Source organism: Dromaius novaehollandiae, chromosome 17 (assembly GCF_036370855.1).
Source record: "Dromaius novaehollandiae isolate bDroNov1 chromosome 17, bDroNov1.hap1, whole genome shotgun sequence".
Lineage (NCBI taxonomy): Eukaryota > Metazoa > Chordata > Aves > Casuariiformes > Dromaiidae > Dromaius > Dromaius novaehollandiae.
Window position 1 is genome coordinate 6,229,131 of NC_088114.1, and position 21,131 is coordinate 6,250,261.

Consider the following 21,131-nt stretch of genomic DNA (forward strand, 5'->3'; position numbering starts at 1 on the left):
ACCTTTTAATCATTTCCGTTTGAATTTTCTCCAATTCCTGGACCAGCACAAGTCAGAGGTAATTGTTGGTGTGAATGGGCTCCAGAGTAGTGTAAAATAAGGTCCTATACTTCCGAAAATGTTTCACTTCTGAGTCTGTTTGCTGTCCAATACATGTTTGGGGGCCAAAAGTTCAGAGGACACTGTTTTGCACAGCTGTTCAGAGCCAAGGACCAAACACCAATGCCTCTGGGTCCTGGGCTGCAATTTGACCTTCAAGGGCAGTGGATTTGGACATTAGCCAGCTCATAACTCTGTGTGCTCACAAGCTCCGATTTTCAGGCAGCTGCTTGGGACCAAGTTCCCTCTTCAGTTCAGTGGTGCGTGTCCAGTAACCTCAGAGGTGCAGCTCCGAAACAGAGAGGAGAACTAGCTCTTTGACCGCTTTTCTGCGAGAACACAAAACCTGCCCCTCTGTGCCAGGTGCTGCCACCTTTGTAAACCTAAGCCCTGGCCACGGCCATCTAATAGCCTGAACTCTTTGACGCGAACTGCAATAAAACCAAACTTATCGAAAGGACAGAGTAATAAAAGTATTCCCCAAATTATAATCATCGACATCAGCACAGAACCTGCTACTACAGAGACACAGCTATGTCTTCAGGAGATAAAAGAGGGCTAAGACAGCAGCTGCCTTGGTAGTCATAAAAAAATGACATAAAATAGCATGAACAAGAGACTGGTTGGAGCTGCTGCACTTTACAAAGAAGTGAATGAGAATATTCCCCAAATTAAAATGCCTTGCAGCTGAAACCAGTATTTGTAATTAAAAGAATAAATAGCATAAAACCCCACTGCCAGCTGTCTTGGAAGATGCTGCATGGCCATTTTTCCCTGACCAGTAGCCAGCCTGCTCTTGTAGCTTCCCAGAGAGGGCCGGCCCTGGTGAAGGCAGTGTGTGGGTTGTGCCCATCCTGTCCCACACCTTGCAACCGTCCTGGATGCCTGCCCCACACTCGTGCCCCCATCCCTTCCAGCATGGCCATGAGAAAGACTAGCCCCACTTTCCTCTCTCTGCTGCAGCGGGCAGACCCGTCGGCAGGACACGACCCACTGCCGCCTGCCTCCGAGCAGCCGTTTGCTGCGGAGGCAGTTAGGGCACTCGGTGGGAAGATGCCGTGATATCAGCACCATCACGGGCCCTGTCCAGCATGAGAGCACTGTTTGCAGCTACACTTCCTCAGCAGGGGCCATGGAGCCCAGGCAAAGCATCAGCAGGTTTTCAGGAAAGTGGCTCATCCCTGGGAATTCATGCCTGTCCCCTGAGCAGACACTGCCCATGCAGGGACCTCCCTTTGCAGGGCAGCATTGACCACGGTGGCGAGGGCTGCTGGGCGCAGGGTGTAGCCCACAACTACAGGGGATATTCCGCAACACTACTGTTTTCCCCTCCCTGATTCACCCAAGTGCAACTCTGTAGGTCTTGCTGGGAAACGGATGTATAAATACAACCACGTGGCCTCTTTGTGGCATGAGGCAGTTTATAGGAAGATGTAGCTGCAGTACCACACCAGCCACAATACAGACTGAAAAACCCACTCAAATAATGCTGTACACACTTAAAAAAAATATAGAATAATTAGTCTGTCACTAGACTAACATGACAATAATTGTCACCATAGGAAAGACCTCTGTGGAACATTACTCTGATGTGACTTTGATAGGAAACAGTGTTTCTGTGAGTGATGAATCAAGAGAGGAACTTCTGTCCCAGGAACCTCTGCTTTCTAGGAGGACATTTGACTTTTACATAAAGATTATGAACGACTTAAAAATTGCTTTATGCTGCAACGTGTTTTTTTCCCCTCTTCCACACCAAATATTTAAACATTAATCCATTAGCAGAACAAATTGCCCACTGGAAATAGGGATGTCTTTTGAGGCTGGGAATACAAACAAATTTCAGTATTAGTTATTTCCTAATTTCTCTTTGGTAATTTAAACTGAGTAAATAAACATATGGATGATTAGTTCACTTACAAAAAGAACATAAAAATAATAAACAGCCACCTTTATTATTTCCACTAAAAAATTTGATTTGAACAGTTGTAGGTAAAGCCTTTTGAGTCCAGCTGTACCTAGTTAAGGATATCTCAAAAGGCAAATTAAAAAAAAAAAAGAGAGAGAGAGAAAATTCAAAAATTTAGGGAAAAAATTCATAAAGCACTCCCAAATAAAGCATTTTGTTTTGGATTGAATATTCATTTCCATAAGCAAAAAGTCCCAAGGCAAATCAAGACTTTATGAGCTAAAGCTTCCCCCAATTTGCATTGCTCTAATGACACCTGGGCTAGCCCAGCTCTCACAGCTTGCTGAGTTTCATGCAGCTCAAAAACTCCCATCTGATATGAACAGATCATGGTTAAAGAAAGAAACACAGAACAGGTGGAAATCACAACTGCCTTGCACTGTCTTTGCGCTACATGTGAAAATGGCCGCGAGCATGTCCAATTCCTCCAAACACACCGCAAGAGACACCGAAACATCTCAATTAAGAGAAGTGAAATGGAGCAGTGGTCTCCAAAAAAATGGAAGAGAAACCCCAAGATGGTTTCATATCCACTTCCAGCACACACCAGCTCACAGGTGCAAAGGCGACTGATCCCACACTTACACACACTCTCCAGCCCAGGATCTGACCACTCCTGCCTGGCCAACAGTTCAGATAGAGAAGTCAAGGGTAGGACAAAACCAGTGCAGAAACACCATGCCCAACTCCCCGCTGGCAGCAGAAAGCCGGGGTCTCTGAAGTCCCTGTCTCTTCTCATTTTCTGAGCCATCCTCAGCTGGAGCTGCCAGTGGCCACTGAAACACCCCAGTGTCATCAAACCAGGCAGGACTTCCAGAGGGAGTCTAGGAAAAGGGCAAGCCCCAAACCTTTTTTGCTAGCTATAAAAGCCTGGCACCACCCCCAAACCAAGTAATTAGCAATATACCTTTAAAAGGAAGTTGCTGCTAATAAGATGTTCCCAAAAAGTTGATCTGTCTTCTTGGCTAAATGCAATCAATGAATCAATGCACCTGGCTCCAATATCAACTGTGCTCTGCACTTAAGGGCAAATATAGCCTAAACAGCCAAATAATCATGCTACTCTCTCAATACATATAAAATTTATGGTCACTGCAATATTTCAGCAAAGGCACTTTTTGAAGGAGGAACAGTCCGCAGAGCAATTAGGATGAAAAAGAGTTTTGGCTGCCTTTGGCTCAGTAGCTTGCTCATCTGTCACAGAAGGAAATTTATGCTGCTGCAGGAAGCCCGCAGGAAAAAGCTGGGAGGAGTGTGTGCACCCTCCAGCTCTCTGGATGTCGTGGTGGTGAGAAGCTTCTCTGCAGTGCCAAAAATACGTGCATCAAAATGACAGAACCAATATCATAAATAATAAATAATCAAGTCTTTACCTCTGCCATCACCACAATTAGTTCTTTCCTTCTCAGGTTTATGGTAGTTGTTCCAAGGGTATATTGCATGACAGTTGCCTCTAGTTTGGACTATGGTTTTGTCACCTGCCCAGCTGGAGTCCAGGTCTCCTGCTTGAAACCTCCTGGCTTAATCGCTAAAGAAATTAGGTGTCTGATCTGCAGACTTCTCAGCTGAAGCTCTTTTGTTTGGGGGACAGAAATCCCTCTATTCCAACAAAGCATATTCTCCAACATTAAGATCTTAAATGGTAATTTGCATTTAACTGTAATTCTTAATTAATGACTAGTTATTTTCCATTCCAGGCCAAATGAGCACATACCTTAGCTCAGGTATTTGGGCTTTGGATGATGAACAGCAAAGATAAGTCTAAGGACAAATAGGTGAAACCTAGAATATGTTTACATTTGTTATATAAACAGGGGACTACCTACAATAGACTTAATGCCACACTAAAGATGAGAAGCATATGTATTTGCACAGCCAGAGCCTAATTTGGAGGGACAGCTCACTCCTGAGTGGCCTGGCCAAGACAATTCTCAAGTCACACCATCAGCCCCAAGGATGCAGTAAATATATATATATATTTTAATTCAGACAACCACCCACAGAAGTCTAGACTGAAATTACCAAACGCATGACACACACTCCATCAGCTGTGGGTGTCCTCAGAGCCAGAACGTTCTGACATTTCTAATGTTAAATTGCCAGAAAACATTTTCTGTGGCACGGCTTGAGTGGCAGGGTGGGCTTCCTTGCAGCACAGCTGTGCTTCATGGGAGCTTCTCCCCACTGCTCCGTCCACTTATGGGGACTGAGCACTTCGGAGCCCTAGAAACTTTGGCTTCGCTGTCCACTCTGTGCAGGGGAGCTCTTACATGTTAGCATCTGAAATACTGCATGCAACATTATCGTGAGCAGGTAGGATTGAAATGCTGGAAAAAGAATCTGGGAAGAAAGGGTTCATTTTCTGAGCTCCATTTACAAAACCTCATTTCTTCAGCGTCCATCCTGCTCACCAGAGAGTTTAAACTGCTGAGCCAAAGTCTACCCCTTCCCGCTTGAGCAATTTGCAAGCTGCACCTGGGGCGAAAGCACCTTGTCATCTCTGGGAGCTCTGACAAATTCAGTGACGCCAGGAAAACAGCAGGACTTGAGTAAATGAAAGAGACTGTGTTACATTAGCCTCTCCTCAGATTGCAAGGGCTTGGAACATTAAAAAAAAAAAAAATTCATGAGACTAATCTGTTTCATCTCTGAAAATACTGAAAGGTGAGAGAGAGAGAGAGAGAGAGAGAGAGAGAGAGAGAGACTGACTGTAGGTTTTTTCAGTGTTAGTAAATAGGGATTTATATAGCCTGTCTTCTTCTGTATAACCACATGCTGTATGTAAAGCTGTACGTTTTTTTCCTCTGTTCAAGACTTAATTGTCCTGAGTATTTACTGCCTGTATCTGCCACTTGCAGATGAGGTGTTTCAAACTAGTTGCACTCTTTTAGAGGGGGAGAATTCCTAGGATCAATAAATCAAGTTGAATAACTCATAGCAATCCCCCTTTTGCATAAAACAAGCCTGTTCCCCTCCCCCCTGCCCCTATATTGTTGTTGTTATATTATCTGTATGAGGCAGGCAGTGGCAAGATGAGAGGAAGGAAAAAAAAAAAAAAAAAAAGACAGGACATTGTAAGAGAATTTAATGAAGTGGCTCCAAATATTGTATCAAAACAAATGGAGTGAATAATGCAAGAGCTCATTCCAGGTCCCTTCTACAACAATAACTATTGTGCGAGCAGCTCATTTGAAGAGATGGAGATGGATGGATGAATATAAAGGTGCTACTGCGGCACATTACGGAGCAAGGAACAATGGGCAGTCTGAATCGCTATATTTAATTTCAGTAATTCTTTGAGTCCAGAAACTCAGGAAGAAAATAGCAGGTGGTAAAGGAGGAGGAGGATAATTATCAGCCTTTCTGATCTCACTTAACTATTTTGCTTCTGCTTACAATGAGGGAAACAGGCTCATTGCACGCCAGCATCTTTGAACCCTCGTGCGAGCCCGTTGTGCATTTTGACTGGCTTGTTGACAGCTGTCGGCAAGCAGAGCTGTCTGAACCACCGGCCTCCCACTACAGGGAAGACATTCGCTTGGCACTTCCACTCACAAATTATCTGCCTTTCATTAAAAATTATGCAATAGGAGGCAATAGCAATGGCCTCAAGCCAGAACACTTGGGCCCACCACTGCAAAGCTCAATCTGCAGTCTGGTCCGGGCCCAGCTCCAGTGACAGCTACAACCGGCCATCTCTTCGGCCGTGCCCCCAGGCCCGAACCCGCCGCGAGCTCGAGGCAGTGGGCTCGCACGTCTGCCAGGATGTGCCGCTGCGGCCAGCGGCGCCCGCGAGCCTGGCGCGGAGGCTAAGCGCCGCTCCCCTCGGTGCGGCTGCTTGTCCCTGCCCCTGCTGATGGTACAGAGGGGCTGATGCCCCTCAGTGTGGGCGCATATGGACCAGATATGGACCTTTATTTGGACTCAGAACCAAGCAGAGTGATTCAGACATTGATGGGTTACGAGCTTATTGTGCTGTCCTGTCTTTGGCAATAGCTAGGGGACACTATTTCCATTCTATACCCCCTTTGGCAAATATATATTTTTTCCTTTTAATAAATCTTCTAATGGAACCTAGCATTTTCAGGGTTTATTCACCTGGTTTTCTCTCTAAGAAGGATCCTTCATACTAGCACCACCATTCTGGCAACAACATTGCACATGCAAGCAATGCACAGAGATGGCAATAGTGGTTTGCTTCAGCCTCCTTGAAGTCCTCTCCCTGCACAGTTTGCTGTTGGCACCTATAGCCCAGGCACTGGCAGCCCTCACAGCTGCTTCCATGTCAGTGCAGGAGCCCAGACAGCAGCGGAGCAGAGTCCTCCCGCAGAGGCCGACGGCGCTGGCGCTCCCTCCAAGCTGCTGCAAACCCGGGCTCGGGGCGTAACAGCTTCCTACTACCAGCTACAACCACCAGCCACAACTACGGGAGCAGCGACATTAGAAACCCAGGTGGGGAACCGACAGCAAAAGCTATTACAGCTGTTACCTTTACTTGTAACTGCTCCATGTGCCTCTGCCCTCATTTTGTCTGACTACCTACGTTACATGCAGGCTCGGCAGAGAGAAAACAAGCAGCTGGTCTCACCCCGCAGCTCTGCCCGTGGTGGCACGCGCACCCAGCTGCCCTGCCGCCTCGGGAGACGGCCCCGCGCCCCGACCGTGCCGCCCACCGCGCAGCTCCCAGCCCGACTGCATTGCACCGACAGCTTTGCTTGCAAATTCCCTCTCTGCACAGCTCATGCTAAGAACCTTAATATTCCTGCAGCTTCAGAAAGGGGATTTCCAACAAGCATTACGAAAATTAAACTTCTCAAGAGCTCTCTCAATCTGACAAGCTATTTCTAGCTCTTCAAAGTACAGTAAGTGAAAATATTAAAGTGGGGGATGGGGAAGTTGTAATAAGCACATGAATGGAAGCTAGAAATGAGGCCAGCCTTCACATATACATGAAGCATACATGTATCTGTATATGCACACACAGAGAAATATTGGAATATGCATTAAGGCTTCTTGCTGTGTTATAATATGAAACTGCAATCTCCCATCCTTTGCTTCCACCTAAAGCCAAGGCAGCAGATAACACGAATGGGTGGGGTTTTCCCCTCAGAGATTTGTGCTTTGCAACAGCATTAAACGTGCCCACACACCAGCCCTCTCTGGTAGCACACAGGGAGTTCGTGATTAGAACAGCAGCTTTGCACCAAAGACACCTGCTCTGCTGGTGCAAGCCTGTGCCACGAGCCCCACGTCTCGACCCGCCACCAAGGCGGCCCAGCCGAGCAGGAGGCTGGCGACCAAGAGCACGGGCCCTTCCCAGGCTGGGGCAGGGAAATGGGCTCGTTGCACATCTCACCACGGCCAGAGCCTGCGGCAGAGGCAGGGTAGGCTCCCTGCGGGCCATCAGCCTGGCAAGGCCACATTACCAGCAAAGCAGCTCACAAAGCCCAGCCCTGGCCTAGGAATAACAGCGGTTATTATTGCTCCCCTTTGCAACAAGTAGGGCAGGCAGGCAGGCTACAAACCCCTCCTTGTCCCAGCTTACCTCAGTCCCTTCTTGATGCTTTCTCCCCCTCTCTGCTGCTTTCTCTTTTTCCTTCTGCTATAGCACCTCCACACCTACCCCAAAGAGAGGCCAGGCCAGTGCTGCGGGCAAAGCTGCAGCAGCAGCAAGGAGCTGAGCCAGGCTCACGACATGTAAGGCTGAGACTCAGAGGACATGAGCATGATGTTGGCTTTCTAGGAGCAAAGAAGCAGTGAGCACAGCTTAGCTGCTAGCAAATCCTGCTGTGCTCTGGCACAGCTCAGTCTTGCTCCAGAACCTTGGGATTCCCCCTCGTTAAAGCTCTGATTTGAGTAACTGTGCTCAGCTGGTCTGTCTGTCTGTCCTGCCTCCGCTGCTGCTGCTCTGCAGCAGTCATTCCCAGCAAGTCATTAAATCTGGGTTAGGCCTTCTGATGAGCACCCTCTTCAACTGCAATCCTTCATCACTGGTGCTTTAGAAGCCTGGGCCGCCAACTCTGCACTAGACCAGGGGACAAAACAATAAGAAGAGCTGATTAAAATAGTATTGCTCTTCAGATGCTGCCAGGATTGTGTGTGGGCTATGTGGTACTATGAAAAAAAATTTTTCTGAGCTTGCAATCACAGCCTACAAAAAGCAAAACAAAACAAAACCAACTTGCCTCTTCAGCTGTATGAATTGGTCTTGCAAAAGATAAATTATTGAATGATGTTTTAAAGCTATAGTCAAGTCTGCATGCACAGAGAGCGAGGTACAGAGTTAAATCTGATTAATGCTCAGGATCTTTCAGTAGTATCAAATATTTTGAGTTAAGTCATGGCATCCTGATGCTATTTATTTAAGGTAGAAATGCCAAAGGGGCTGATTTGACCTTGGCATCCGGGCTGGCAGTACAGGAGGGAATGCCAAACACTAAGAGCAAAGCTATTGATTAGGCCTGAGAGGGATGAATGACGACAGAGAGCTGTAAAAGGTTATTAATGGCAGAGAGGAGCACAGCAATTTGGGGTTTTGGCTTGATGACAAAAGAACAGAAAATGGGTGTCTGTAGTCGGCTGGATGAAGGGTTTGCTGGGGAACCAGGGAGGCATGGGATGGCAGTGCAGTGGTGGGAGCATCATTTTCCCTTTCCTGCTGGTCCTTTGCACAGTGCAAGCGGCCTAAGGATGCAGTCTGGCCGAGTCCCTCCCCAGCTGCGACTGAGAAATGAGGTCAGTTTACTTTTGGGAAACATTGTAATTTTGACCTTCAGCAAACACTCCCCGTTTTCTTTTGAAGTCAAAGAAATCAGTAAGGCTTTGGTTCTTGTGCTCCCTCTAGTAACAGTCCAGATTAACCCTGCTGCAATCGAAGGGGAACGGGGCTACGAGAGCAGAGGTGAGGAGAGGCATTTCAGTACAAACCATGTGCTCAGACGCTTCCCAGGATTGTGTGTCCCAGCAGGCTTCAGTCTAAATAAATCATCAAAAAAGCGCACTAGTGGAAGCAGAGGCCCATGCATATCAGCACTAGGAGAAGAACTGAACCTCCTGAGGCCTAGCCCAGCACAAGCTGTTAAGTCCACACACCTCTATTAGCACCCAGGGAAATAAGTAAAAGCCAGGACCACCCTGAATGCCTGTACAGGCAGAGGGAGGTGATCATACCTGCCAGCTCTGCGTGAGGGTCTCAGGGCGAATCGCAAGAGTGGAAGACGGGCTGGTCTGCTCAGGGGCGCTCACCAAGGACAAGGCTATTCTGCACAGCTCCCAGCACTGGCCTCTCTGTAACCAGGCAAACACGAAGGTGTTTGGTCCCACAGATGGGGGACAAACTGCAGGGAAAATCTGTACCTCCTGCTGGCCCCACGCTTCTGTTCAAGGTGGCTCAACACATCCTAAATGCATGTTAAACTAATCAGTGCTGATGGGGAGTACAGCCTCTTTACTGCTGCCCCGATTTCTCCTCCCCTATCTCAGTCTACGCTTCCTGAGCACAGTAAATTGTTGATAATGGGACTCTTAGTTGTCTTTGCAGTCTCCTATTATCCAGCATGAGCAATGAAGCTCTTTTGATTAGTTTTTAGGTCATTAATATTTTAACTGACTGTAGGAAGCTCTAATTTAATTAATAGGAACAAAGGTCTGAACATGAATAAACGAAATCCCCGTTACACTTCAAAGCCGCAGCTTTCTGATGCTGGTATTACCGGTCTGAGCTCTGTCAGGTGCCACAGAAGTTCAGGTGCCAAATAGCTAATATCCAACCACTGCCAGTGTGCAGGTCCAAAATCAATCAGACTTAGAGAAGCAGCCATGTTTGCAGAAGGAGAAAATGCTACATGAGGCTTCATCCGTACCCACTGAGACATGGAGGAAACGCGTCGACGGTGGCTAGTGCAAACAAGCGTGGTTCAGTGCTGGAGTGTGTCCCTCCAGGCTCCCCAGGCCGTGTTAAGAAGACAGATGCCGGAGCTTGTCATATCTAATCCACCAGCCAGCTTTAAACTCCGACAGGAGTTTCTTAATGAGCATTGGCAGTACACACAAACAGAGTAGCAATGTTGCTTCTCCAACCATTAATATTACATACGTGGGCTGCTTAATTTGCTGTTCCTCACAGAGTCCTAAGCAGAAAACCTGCATAATGAAGGATTTGTTGACAGAGTTCGTATCAAATCAGCAAAAAGGTAGCAAACGAACAAGTTTCAGGCGTATTTGGCTCATTTAATCTTGGCCCTGCTAATGCTCCTGATCGTGTGCACAAAGCGCAAAGCACTCTGTTCTGTACGGACCCTTATTGCTGCCACTTTTGAACTTCATCCATTAAAGCTTTCACCAAGAAGCCAAACGGTGCAATAATACTTGCCAAACAGGAAAGAGGCATTGTTTATGCATGAGGTGGATGAACACCCATTCAGAAAGGTGCTTAGGCACACGCCCAGTGTTAAGTGCATAAGCACTCCCTCCAGCAAGTTTTCAAATAGTGAGAAATGGACTGGAAGCAGAACACACAGCCTATCTCCTCAGCCCTTTGCAAACGATATCTGAGCTAGTTTTAGTGCTTGCTCGTCCCTGCCAGCGGGATGCAGCTGGTGCTGGGGGCAAGTATAGCAGCCAAGGCTGCTGGCGGCACCTGATTCTCCTACAGGGCTCCAGGCTCTCGGGCTTCAAACAGATACGTGATCTTGTGTGTGCCTGATAGCATGGACCAGGCGTCATACATAACTGATGTTATATGGCAGAAGTTGTATTATAGGCTACAAGATGAATCCCTACTTGTGTTGTTGCAGTGCTCTACAGCTGTGCATGGACAGAAATATGGTGCTATAACAAGAAACATACAGAAATACGTGACAGAGTTCCTGGGTTTTCAAGGACTAAATACATTAATCTCTGACAGTTTTTGAAAATGCTTGAGGCATTTTCTAAGCACAATATTTTGAGATGATACCTCCTTGCCTGAGCTAATTCCTCAGTGATGCTTATTAGACTTTGCTTGATCAATACACAAGTGAGTCCAACTGGCACTGTCTGCTGCTGACACTTGTGACAGACTGTTGAGTTGTAGTACATGAGTCCTTTAGCTCTTCCTAAGGCTCTTGCGCAAAGAAGTAGCCCCACGGACCACAAGGGAATGAGTACAGGCAGTCTTGGAGAAGCTGAACATACACAGAGCTGAATTAAAGTGTCTCTAGTGTGCTCATTTCATTTACATCTCATTCATTATGGAAACGAGGTGTGAAAGTAGTTTCTAGAGCTACTTTGTGCAGGCTGCACCTTGATTTAATACCTCTTCTGGTCTCTCAAGTCACTTACCTCCACAGACCTCTTGTTCCCAAACCAATTACTTAGCTACATCTCTCAGACCTCCGAGTTCACCGCTGTATTAATGCAGCTTAGTCTATACCAGCACATATTTAAGCTGAGGGATGGGGAATGAGGGAAGACAGCAAAGAAAGAGCTTACCTGAATTACAGGACAATCGAATTTCTACTCTTCATTGTATTAATGCATAGAGTCTAAAAAAAAAAAAACCAACCAAACAGCATCAAATACATTTCCCTTTGTTAAAAATGCCTCTATCAGTCAAGCTAGCCATATAAAAAAGAGACTCAAGCATGAAAATAAGGAGGCAACCGCAAAAAAAAAAAAAAAAAAAAAAAAAAGGTCATTAATAGCATTCACAAAAGACACTGCTTGCAATCAGCCAGGCCAGGCTCTTCATCAGCTCAGGAGATTGCCAATGGGAGTCACAGTTGCAAAATGGTATGTCAGTGCAGCATCCAAACACCATCACTGCTTTTATGACAGGGACCAAAACTTAGCCCTCATCATTCGCCAAAGAGGGATCCTCATCTGACTGGAACAGGAGCTTTCCCTCTGGAGCAGCTCCGCAGGACAGGGGTGCTCACCTGAAAGGCTGGGCTGGTGCTGTTGAAGGGCTGAGCACCTCCCTTGGGTTCCTAGCGGTGACCCTTGGCCAGCAGGATTAACACTAATTTTTAGGGCAAAAGCACATGGAAATTCCAACTGGATTGGAGTGTGCGCAGAACTAGAAAGATACAGAGGGAAGATGGTTGGTTTTGGTTTTCTCTTCCCAAAAGAAAATTTTGCTGAGCATGAAAACACATTTTCAGCATTCAAATTCACACGGTGTATGAGAAAAGTGGATATACATGCACATACAGATACACAGCTGCATGCAAAAACCTCCACAGGAAGTTAATGACCCACTCTGCCCTTAGCAGATGAACAGACACGCTGGTGCCTGCATACAGACCGCCACAGCCTGCCCTGGCGTCTCCCCGAGCAGAGCTCACGCTCCTGCCAAGCGACTGTGATATGTGGCGGGGCAGGTGGGGCTCTGCCTGCTTCCGCCAGAGATTTCCAACGCTACCTGGGGCAAATCACTTAACCTCGGTCTTCTCCACGTCAGTAAGGAATCCACCTTGCTCAGAGCACTTTGAGATCTGTGGACAAACAGCACTCTAAATACTAGGTATTATTTATAGTATTGCCCTATGGATAACAGCAAGCTACAGCTGTTAGAGACAGCAGGGATCTCTGAGCAAGCAAAAAGGCATAAATCTGAATGTCAGTATTCTTACCATTGTAGCTGACGGCTGTGTTGTCCTAGGAGCACATTTCTGTGGCTTGTGCTACCAGATGAACTTGCTGTCAGTTTTCCATGATCCCCAGAGGCAGCTAGCACAGGAATCCAGACTCACCACAGTGGCTCATTGGTACGGCAAGTCTGACGTCCTGCTCCCGGCAGTGGCTTGTACCTGCTCTTTCCGAAGGAGAAACATTGGCTGTGGCGTGAGGCTCTTGCAAGGCAACCTTGTGCACATGCATGCACCTGCCTTGCACAGACCGCTAGCTGAGATCTGGCTACTTACCTCCACTAAGGGTAAGACTCTGTGGATGTGATGCACTGATGTATACAAAAGCACCCAAACTGCTCAGGTATTGGAGGCAGGACTGCATGTTAGGTGAACAAAGATAGTATTAGTGACACATCAGCCTTGACTACAAGGAATTAATAGCAACCCCCCTGGCCCCCATGCTAGCAACACCACAAGGCTACGAGAGATGCATCAGGCGCACTGTCTCCTGTATCAGGTCTGTTCTGGCACAGCATTAGATGCTACAGAGATGCAAATGGCTTGTGGCAAGTCTGTCCTAGCTCTGCCTTGGTGGTAATACTCGCAGAGATGATGGGCAGGGGATTTTTAAGTGTTTTCAGCACTGATGTAGCCTATGTAAGTAAATCCCTACTGATAAACTCCATTGATCATAAAAAGAAGCCCTGTTCGGTGTTACAAAAGCCAGATGCCCAGCCTCAACACATATCCTTGTCATTTCTATGCCACAGAACAAGGATTTCATTTTGACAGTAACTGGTTCAAGGCACTGGCCACATGAATGCTTTCTATTCTGCACACAGTGGAAAAGTAACTCACTCTATATGTGACTACATTTGAACCGGGCTGATACCAGTGGGCTGCTCTTCATGCCCCTGCTATATGAATTGGTGGGCAGTGTCATTCCCAGAGAGCTGACTGCAGCCCACTTGCCCCACAGCAGCACAAAGCAAACACTCCTCTCCCCGCAGCCAGGAAACCTGGACCCAAGCCCTTGATAATCAGAGGCTGTCAGTGGTCTGCTCTGCAGCAAGAAACTCCAGGGGAGATGGCTCAACCCGAGGGATTTTCTGGTAATTTGCGGGTGTGACACATCTCTCTGCTCAAGGCTTTCCAGGAGTGATACTAATTACAGTAATGTGGTCCTATAGTAAAGAAAATCATTTTCAATGACCAGTTGGGAGTTAACTTGTTTTAGCCTGGTCTCCAGTAGGAAACTAGGACACTGCCCCGAAGGGCAGCAGTGTCTGCTGAACGTCTAACCAGTATGGGTTGAGCACTTAAAATAACTCAAGGTATTTCTTTGCAGGGTCTGAAACATCTCCAGCGACCCCCTACCTGAGCAGCAGCCACGTAATCCAGGCTCTGATGAGATGCACTGAAAGAAAGCAAAACTTTTTTTTTATCTTGGGTTCTATGGAGTTAAACTCACCAGTATCCAACACATGCACAAGTATTGATCTCTGAAGGCATGTTTGCCTTAGCCCTATTTACACCAACTTACTCTTATAGAAATGTCTCCAGAGGGGCACTGATACAAATGTGGATCTTTCCAATCACACCAAAATCAGAAACTCACATATGAGGCTTTCAGACTAGAAATACGCACGTGGATTTATTTGCAAATGGTTTCAAATCTTGGAAGGGTGACTTGGTGCAAATATATTTCATAACATGTTGTTGATGTTGTATCTTCTCCTGCCAACACTGCACAACGTAAAACTTTGTAACTGGGTTGTGCCAAGAGCCTTAATTCACCGTTTCATCAAAGGACGAGTTTCCATATTGCTGCCAGTCTCTTTTAGGGTAAATGTTCTGACAGTGAAAGGAGGGAGGCGTTCAGAGTAGGAAAAAAGATGAAGCCACTAAAATGCAAATTTTATTCACAGTTGGCATGTTTATAAATACATATATTACATTCTTACAATCTACAGTACATTCTAAATATAGATGGAGTCAATATAAGTGTTTGTGGGAGAGTGGGTGTGTATTAAACTCAGCAACCTAGATTCAAAGACAGAAAGAGACTTAATAACAAAAGGAGGGCAGGGACTTACTCTGGAAGATAAAGGAGAATTTGAAATATAAGCCAGATCTTAGTTAGTGCCTTGACACCTTGCCACTGGTCACTGGAGACTGCTTTCAGACCACACAAATGATGTCATGGTTTTAGGGCTGGAGGGCACATCAGATTCAAAAGGTAATCACTGAAATCCTACCATATGTACATCCTTAGCAGAGGAAAACAAAAGCTAACCATCACCTGTAGGAGGAAAAGAAACATTATCTACATAGTTTAGCTATTCAGGTTTCAACAGCTTTGGGTGTACAGCACTCCTCTGCGACCTTTGAGTGCCCTCTTGACGTGCTGAGCAGGGGTCTAAAGCAGCATGAGCAAAAGGAACCAAACAACCTGGCATCTCCCAGGAGAGGGAAGAACAAAGAGGCAGTTGCTGTTGGTGGTCGAGTTCAGCACAAGTTACACTTACCCAAGAGAGAGTGGCCAACTTTGGTAAATGACAGCATGTAAAGCAAGTACCCGCGTGATACCAACAGTGTCTGTGCTGGGCGAGAACGCAGTGTGGAGAAGCGAGTGTGCCGGGAAGGGAAGGGAAGGGAAGGGAAGGGAAGGGAAGAAGCCACTGCGCTTCCAAAGCTGACTGAGGCTAGGAGGTGCCCTCAGGCTACCAAAAGGGGAGTGCTCCAGGGAAATACTGGAAATACAAATTGGAAACAGGACAATCAGAGAAAGTGGGCTTTTAAAAATAGCTTGATTCTCTCAAACGTTCCAAAACGGACCTTCCTTTACACAAGTGGTATTCTGAGTATAGATTTTATCTTCTCCTATTTTATAAATTAAGAAATACTGAAAATTGTCTGGCAAAGTTTATTATCTTGGCATCTACTTAAAAAGAGAGGTTCAAGTTTAACTGTATATGTGTATCCATTCTCAGTGCTTGGGAGGCAAACATGCTGGTTTGTAAACAGCCTAGTTACTCCTTTTTCCCCTCAAGATTCTTTGGAAAACTCACGACTTTGCAGCTATGGCAGCTGCTCTGCTCACATTGTTGGTTTTGTCAGCTTTAAATTAATGTTCTTGGATAGATACTCTCTGCATGTGGCTTGAATGACATGCTTTCTTCGTTGATCTATTTATTCTGAGACCAATTTTTTGCTTTTAACCAAAGCTTGCAATATCGAACAGTAGAGCTGTGTGAACTTTGTAATATCCAAACTGCACTGGAGTTTGTTATATTTATTGATTTCCTGGGAAAGCTCAGAGAATGAGATCTTATTATTTTGCTAAGTTTTTTTTTTTTTCATATTACCATGCATCAAGAAACCTCACACATCTCTCACTTCCATCTCTGAGCACAGAGAAGACTCAAATTCTAAGAGCTGCCCAGGATCTCTGCTCTCCCGGCTGCTTTTGGGCGGCTTCTTGGGGCACCGTTGAGTTATTATCCACCAGCTGATGCTTCTTATCAATGCAACATTTTGCCCCACTACCCAAAATTAAAGGCAGAAGGTGAGTGAAAAACAAACAAACAAACAAACAAACCAAACAAAAGAGGTCTTTTGTGTCTCATTACACATTTTCATGTAATCTCTCCATATAGTTTTTTAGTTCTTTGCATTCTCCCAGGTCCATATCCTGGCAGACCCATTTAATATCATCCTCACTGCTCATCAAGACTGAGTTGACAGTTGGACACCCATCATCAGAGGAGATGGTGGTAAAAGTGGTGAATTTAACCCGTTTCCTCTTAGAGGTAGGAGAAGTAGTTGGTTCACTTTTCTGTTCTTTCCCTTCAGTGAATGTGGACTCAGTAGACCTAAAAGCTTGTCCATTAATATTTTGGGGGGCATTTGTGTTGAGGAGATATTTGCTCTCTTCATACTCCACTGCTCTGTCAATGGCTGTGATACGTTCATCTTGTTGGGATGAGAAGTTTATGTGATTCTCCAGAAGTTCTGTCCTGTTGCTCAGCCCAACCCAGTCATGAGAGTGGCTCATACCCTCTTGCTCTTCAAAGGGAACTTGTTTGTGTCTGTACTTCAAAGCAAAAGTGACACAATTGATAAGGAAAACCAGAATTGCCAGGCAAAAGACTCCTAGCAGAGCATACATTCCTATCTCCAGATCGCTGAGTCCCCTGGGAGTTTGGACTAGGTCATTTTCTTCCAAATCTCCATTGTTTCTTGGCAGATCTACCTGTGCAGGGAGGCTTGTGAAATCCATTGGGATGTTCTGCAGATGGCTGTCGTCATCCAGGAGGCTTTCTCTGTCTTCCTTTTTACTTAAAATAGACTTTTGAGTGGTGGTCCATTTGCCTTCCTCTTGGCCCACTGAGGAGCTGTAGTACTGGCCATCCGGACCAGCTCTTTCCTGCAATGTGGTTTTCTGACGCCGGCCACTGGCATGATTTTCTAGGTGGACACCAGCACCTCTGTGTTTGCTGTCGCTGATGTTAGGGTTGGCATCACTCTGCCCAAACTTGACCTTAATGCTACCACTTCCAACTGCCAGGATGCTCTTCCTTTTGGATTTCTGGCACGATTCACTGATCACCATCTCCACCTTCACCAGTGTCCCCTGGCCTTCGGTCTCTGCAGCAATCACAGGCCACTTGAATTTGGGGTCATGGTGAATGGAGACCACCTTCTCATCCAGAGATGTAGCTGACAAGGAGAAGTCTTTGGAGTCATAAATATCCAGGGGCATGACAGAACCATCACTGAACTGGATCCAGCAGCTGATGGCTGCTTCCTGTTATATATAAAACAAATATACACACACTCAGAATAAACTTTGAAGGAAATATGTTCTGTCCTGGTCTATTCCCTCCTCCCCACAAGACCCATATGCCATTTATAACCAGAAAAGAAATAAAAAGGCAGAGCAAGAAAATTAATTTCTTGCCAAGATGCTAAAAGAAATGCTAGTTTAAACCACTCATTGATAATAAGATTTGTTTTCCCAAAGGTGCTAAAAGGAGCTGTGTCTCCTGGGCTCTGCAAAATCTACCTCAGCACCATAATAAATTGCATGTCAAAAGGTATTACCAGCTACTGAGATCATTTACTGTTGTATATTTAAATGAAAAAATATATTATATTATTTCTAAACTGCTTAAAATACAAAGTCTCCTCTTGTTACACATGACGCATGTTAAAAAATATCTAATCCAGCAAATAGGCTCATACATGACTCCATGCCTTCAGTCCTGGGTTTTTGTCTCTCAAATTAAATAACTGTTTTGTACAAACAGAGGAAGCAGATCGGTTGCTTTTTTAGAAAATGGCCAGGGTAATTTTCAAGGTTGCTAGCAATTAAAAGCAAGACAACAATGAAGCTTAATTTTGCATCACAGCAACACAACCTTGTATACTTCAGAGTCCATGGAAGACTACTGACTGTAAAGGGGTCAGACCTGAGCACTAATTCTGTATGTACATATGTGTAAGGGTGCGGCATTTCTGGAAGCCTTGCCTTTTGGTTTCTAACTTGAGACACTTTAAAGAATTCTTAGATTTCAGAGGACACGTGCTCACCAGTTTCTGAAAATCAGGCCCTCTAAAGACTCTCAAATGGCTATCAAACTTTACATGCTACCTGAAAAGATCTTGGCATTCACACATAAACTATTTGCAGGCAAAATGCGGATAGCTCCACTGGAATCAAATTCATGCTTCTGACAGTCTGACTCTCTATGACTCACGGGCATATTTGCACTTTATTAGACACCGGCAAACCCACAGAAGACTGACCCCTGGTGACATGAGTGGATTCGCCAGTGTCTGCAATGAAGTGAAATCTTGTCTGGTCAGAGTTTGGATTGCACTGCTCTGCAGCACAGCCCGACAGACAGACAAACACACAACCACACTTGCAGGAAGTGTGACTATACAAGTCTTATTTCCTTAAATAAACAAGGTCTCAGACAGACTGGTTTTACCTTTTAACTCAACATATATGAAAAGAATATTTATCATTATCTTTTAACTCATTTTTACCACATAGTGGTTCACCTGTTCCGATCACAAAGGACAGGCCTCCTGTCTTTTGGGACTGTATCCTGCATAATCTGCTGGCCTGATTCTGAAATCCTTACAGCCACAAAGCTTCCAGGGCTGCGGTGGGAGATTTGCCTGTGTCTCTATTTCAGGACTGAGCCCTAAGACTTTGCTGACACTGTCATAAATCTCGGCTTTGTGTTTATTAATCTTTGGATGTCTCTTGAAGGCCGCATAGAATTTATGTCATCAACTCTCATCCTCCCACTGTGCTGCTTAAACCTGCATAATCATTTAATAATTTTGCATTGCTCTGCTTATAGGGATTGTGCTCTGAAAATTGTGTGCTAAGCAATGGAAGGAATCAGATGCCTATCAAAGCTGAGTCAATCCCTGAAGGGTGGAGAATGTGCATCTTCCTCACTGGTTTAATTCAGATTTGATGGCGTTCCAGTTGTACCCTGGCATCCAGAAAGGGATTCATACAGACTCCATTTCTGGAGTCTGAAATGTCATAGCTGGGCAGCATGCTGGGACTAAATGCCATCAAACCGAGTTTTTGGGCTGATTGCAAGGTAGTTTGTTTAACTCCCCATGTCAGCAATGTATTATTAGCTCAATGGCCTTACTTCTAGCTGTGTGGCATTGATTTCTTAACTCTTGGAAGACTATGGGAGCCTGATTTTTATCATCCTATAAAGACAGCAGTTCTGTGTTATTTCTCATCCCTCATCCCAAGGATAATATCCTATGATGAATTAAAGCATCTCAACAGTTGGCCAGATTTCAAATGTGCATGCCCTGATCATTTACCTTTAAAGCTCAGAACATGTATAAGCATTAAGCACTCAGTGCATCCTTGATGTAAGTTCCTGACTGATGGATTTGGGTTGGAAAAAAAGTTTTAATTTCAAATTTAGATGAGAGCACAAGGAACTGATGGAAACATGGCAAAGTCCAAAAGCCCTTGGTAATTGCACACAGGGAAAGGGACAGTGTACAGATGCCCCAGCATAAGGATTTCAAATCTGTGAGAACCTGAGCAGTGCAAAGTTTGGATTAAGCGTTCCTGGCACCAGAAGAAAGAACAAGGGAAGTCTCATATTGCTCATGGAGTAACCCCAGGGCAAAGGCAGGAACAAAGCTAATGAACAGTGGAGAGAAGACTGCAGTTCTCCTCAGGCACAAGTTAAGATTTATCATGACAAGGGAACCTATGAAGATCTGAGAGAAGAGAAAGGGAACATGATATGGTAGTGATCCCTGCAAAAAGGAGCTAAGAGTAACAGATAAAAATTCTTGGTTTATGAAATCATGATTCATGAAATGAGTCAATGATTCTGATTCATATTCTGGTTATGAATCAGAAAGAATGGGATGTTTCCCAGCTTCTAAAATGCTTACAGAAAGTAACTAAATGAAGAAGAGTTTGGCACTATGCAAAACAACCCTCTCATGTAAAGATGGACTTAAAGCTTTGATATGGTTGCCTGTAGTGGGAGGCTGAACTCATCAACCTAGATAGCAGTACCTCCTCTGATCTGGTAGGTGCTGGATGGGACAGAAGTATGTTTGTGCATGTGTGTGTGTATTCTGTTGCTTATTTATGACATGTCACTGAGCCACATGTAGAACTTCATGTTATTTATGGGATGCAGCCAGGAGAGATGAGGCATGTTAATTTGTTGACTCATGGACTCAGGCTGTATACACATATTGCCATTTTTGTGAGATCTTTGTTTTTTCACTAGGGCACCTGACGGCCTTCAAACTCAAGTGCCTATAAAGAAAATGTTTTATTAGCACACAATTAATAAAAGTCTGCCTGATCTCATCAGCTTGTAAGGCTGTGTAGTGAATCAGAGCACCACAATACAGTACACATGTGGGCAACACTACCTGTTTTGGAGACTGGAGCAGCTCTTGTGCTACTGCTGTAGCAAAGATGGCCTTATTGCTTCCTGGACTGAGCTGCAGAGAAAGTGACAATCCAGTTACCAGCTGCACTCCCAGGTCAGTTATTGTCACCTTCTCATCCAGAACTGTCACTGTCTTCTCAGCCAAGATAGCATCTGAAAGGGGGGACAATATCTGAAAAGAAAAATCAAAGTCAGCAACAGTACTTCTGCACATCCAAAATGGCTACATGGAGCTACTGTAATGCATATAAGTGGTATCTGTTGTTAATGGGCAGAATTACTCCTAGCAGATCTCTAGACACTATGAAAATATGATTAATAAATGGCTAGTCACATTTTATAAGTCTTCAGCATCAACAGGGTGCTTATAGCATCTTTCACCAATGTAATTCTAATCAGCTATGCTATTCACATCTGTGATAAGCTAACCATATCCATCTCAGATGTATGAACTATTTGTAAATGTAACTTTACTGT

General features: G+C 45.2%; 1 protein-coding gene and 1 long non-coding RNA gene across 2 annotated transcripts in view; both read right to left on the reverse strand.

The window, feature by feature from the left end:
• LOC112991761 (uncharacterized) overlaps window positions 1-13,077 on the reverse strand; it is a 44,542-nt gene extending 31,465 nt beyond the window's left edge. Inside the window, exons 1-5 of the long non-coding RNA XR_010392043.1 lie at window positions 12,973-13,077; window positions 12,682-12,863; window positions 12,471-12,543; window positions 11,986-12,125; window positions 11,540-11,592 (exon numbers count right to left, since the gene is read on the reverse strand). This is a non-coding gene — a long non-coding RNA (uncharacterized LOC112991761). The remainder of the gene's footprint in view (window positions 1-11,539; window positions 11,593-11,985; window positions 12,126-12,470; window positions 12,544-12,681; window positions 12,864-12,972) is intronic.
• A 1,485-nt stretch (window positions 13,078-14,562) lies between these two features.
• Window positions 14,563-21,131, reverse strand: part of TMEM132D (transmembrane protein 132D) — a 274,373-nt gene continuing 267,804 nt past the window's right edge. The window contains exons 8-9 of the mRNA XM_026114487.2: window positions 20,635-20,826; window positions 14,563-17,488 (exon numbers count right to left, since the gene is read on the reverse strand). Coding sequence (XP_025970272.2) covers window positions 16,307-17,488; window positions 20,635-20,826 — 1,374 coding nt within the window. The 3' untranslated portion in view covers window positions 14,563-16,306. The remainder of the gene's footprint in view (window positions 17,489-20,634; window positions 20,827-21,131) is intronic.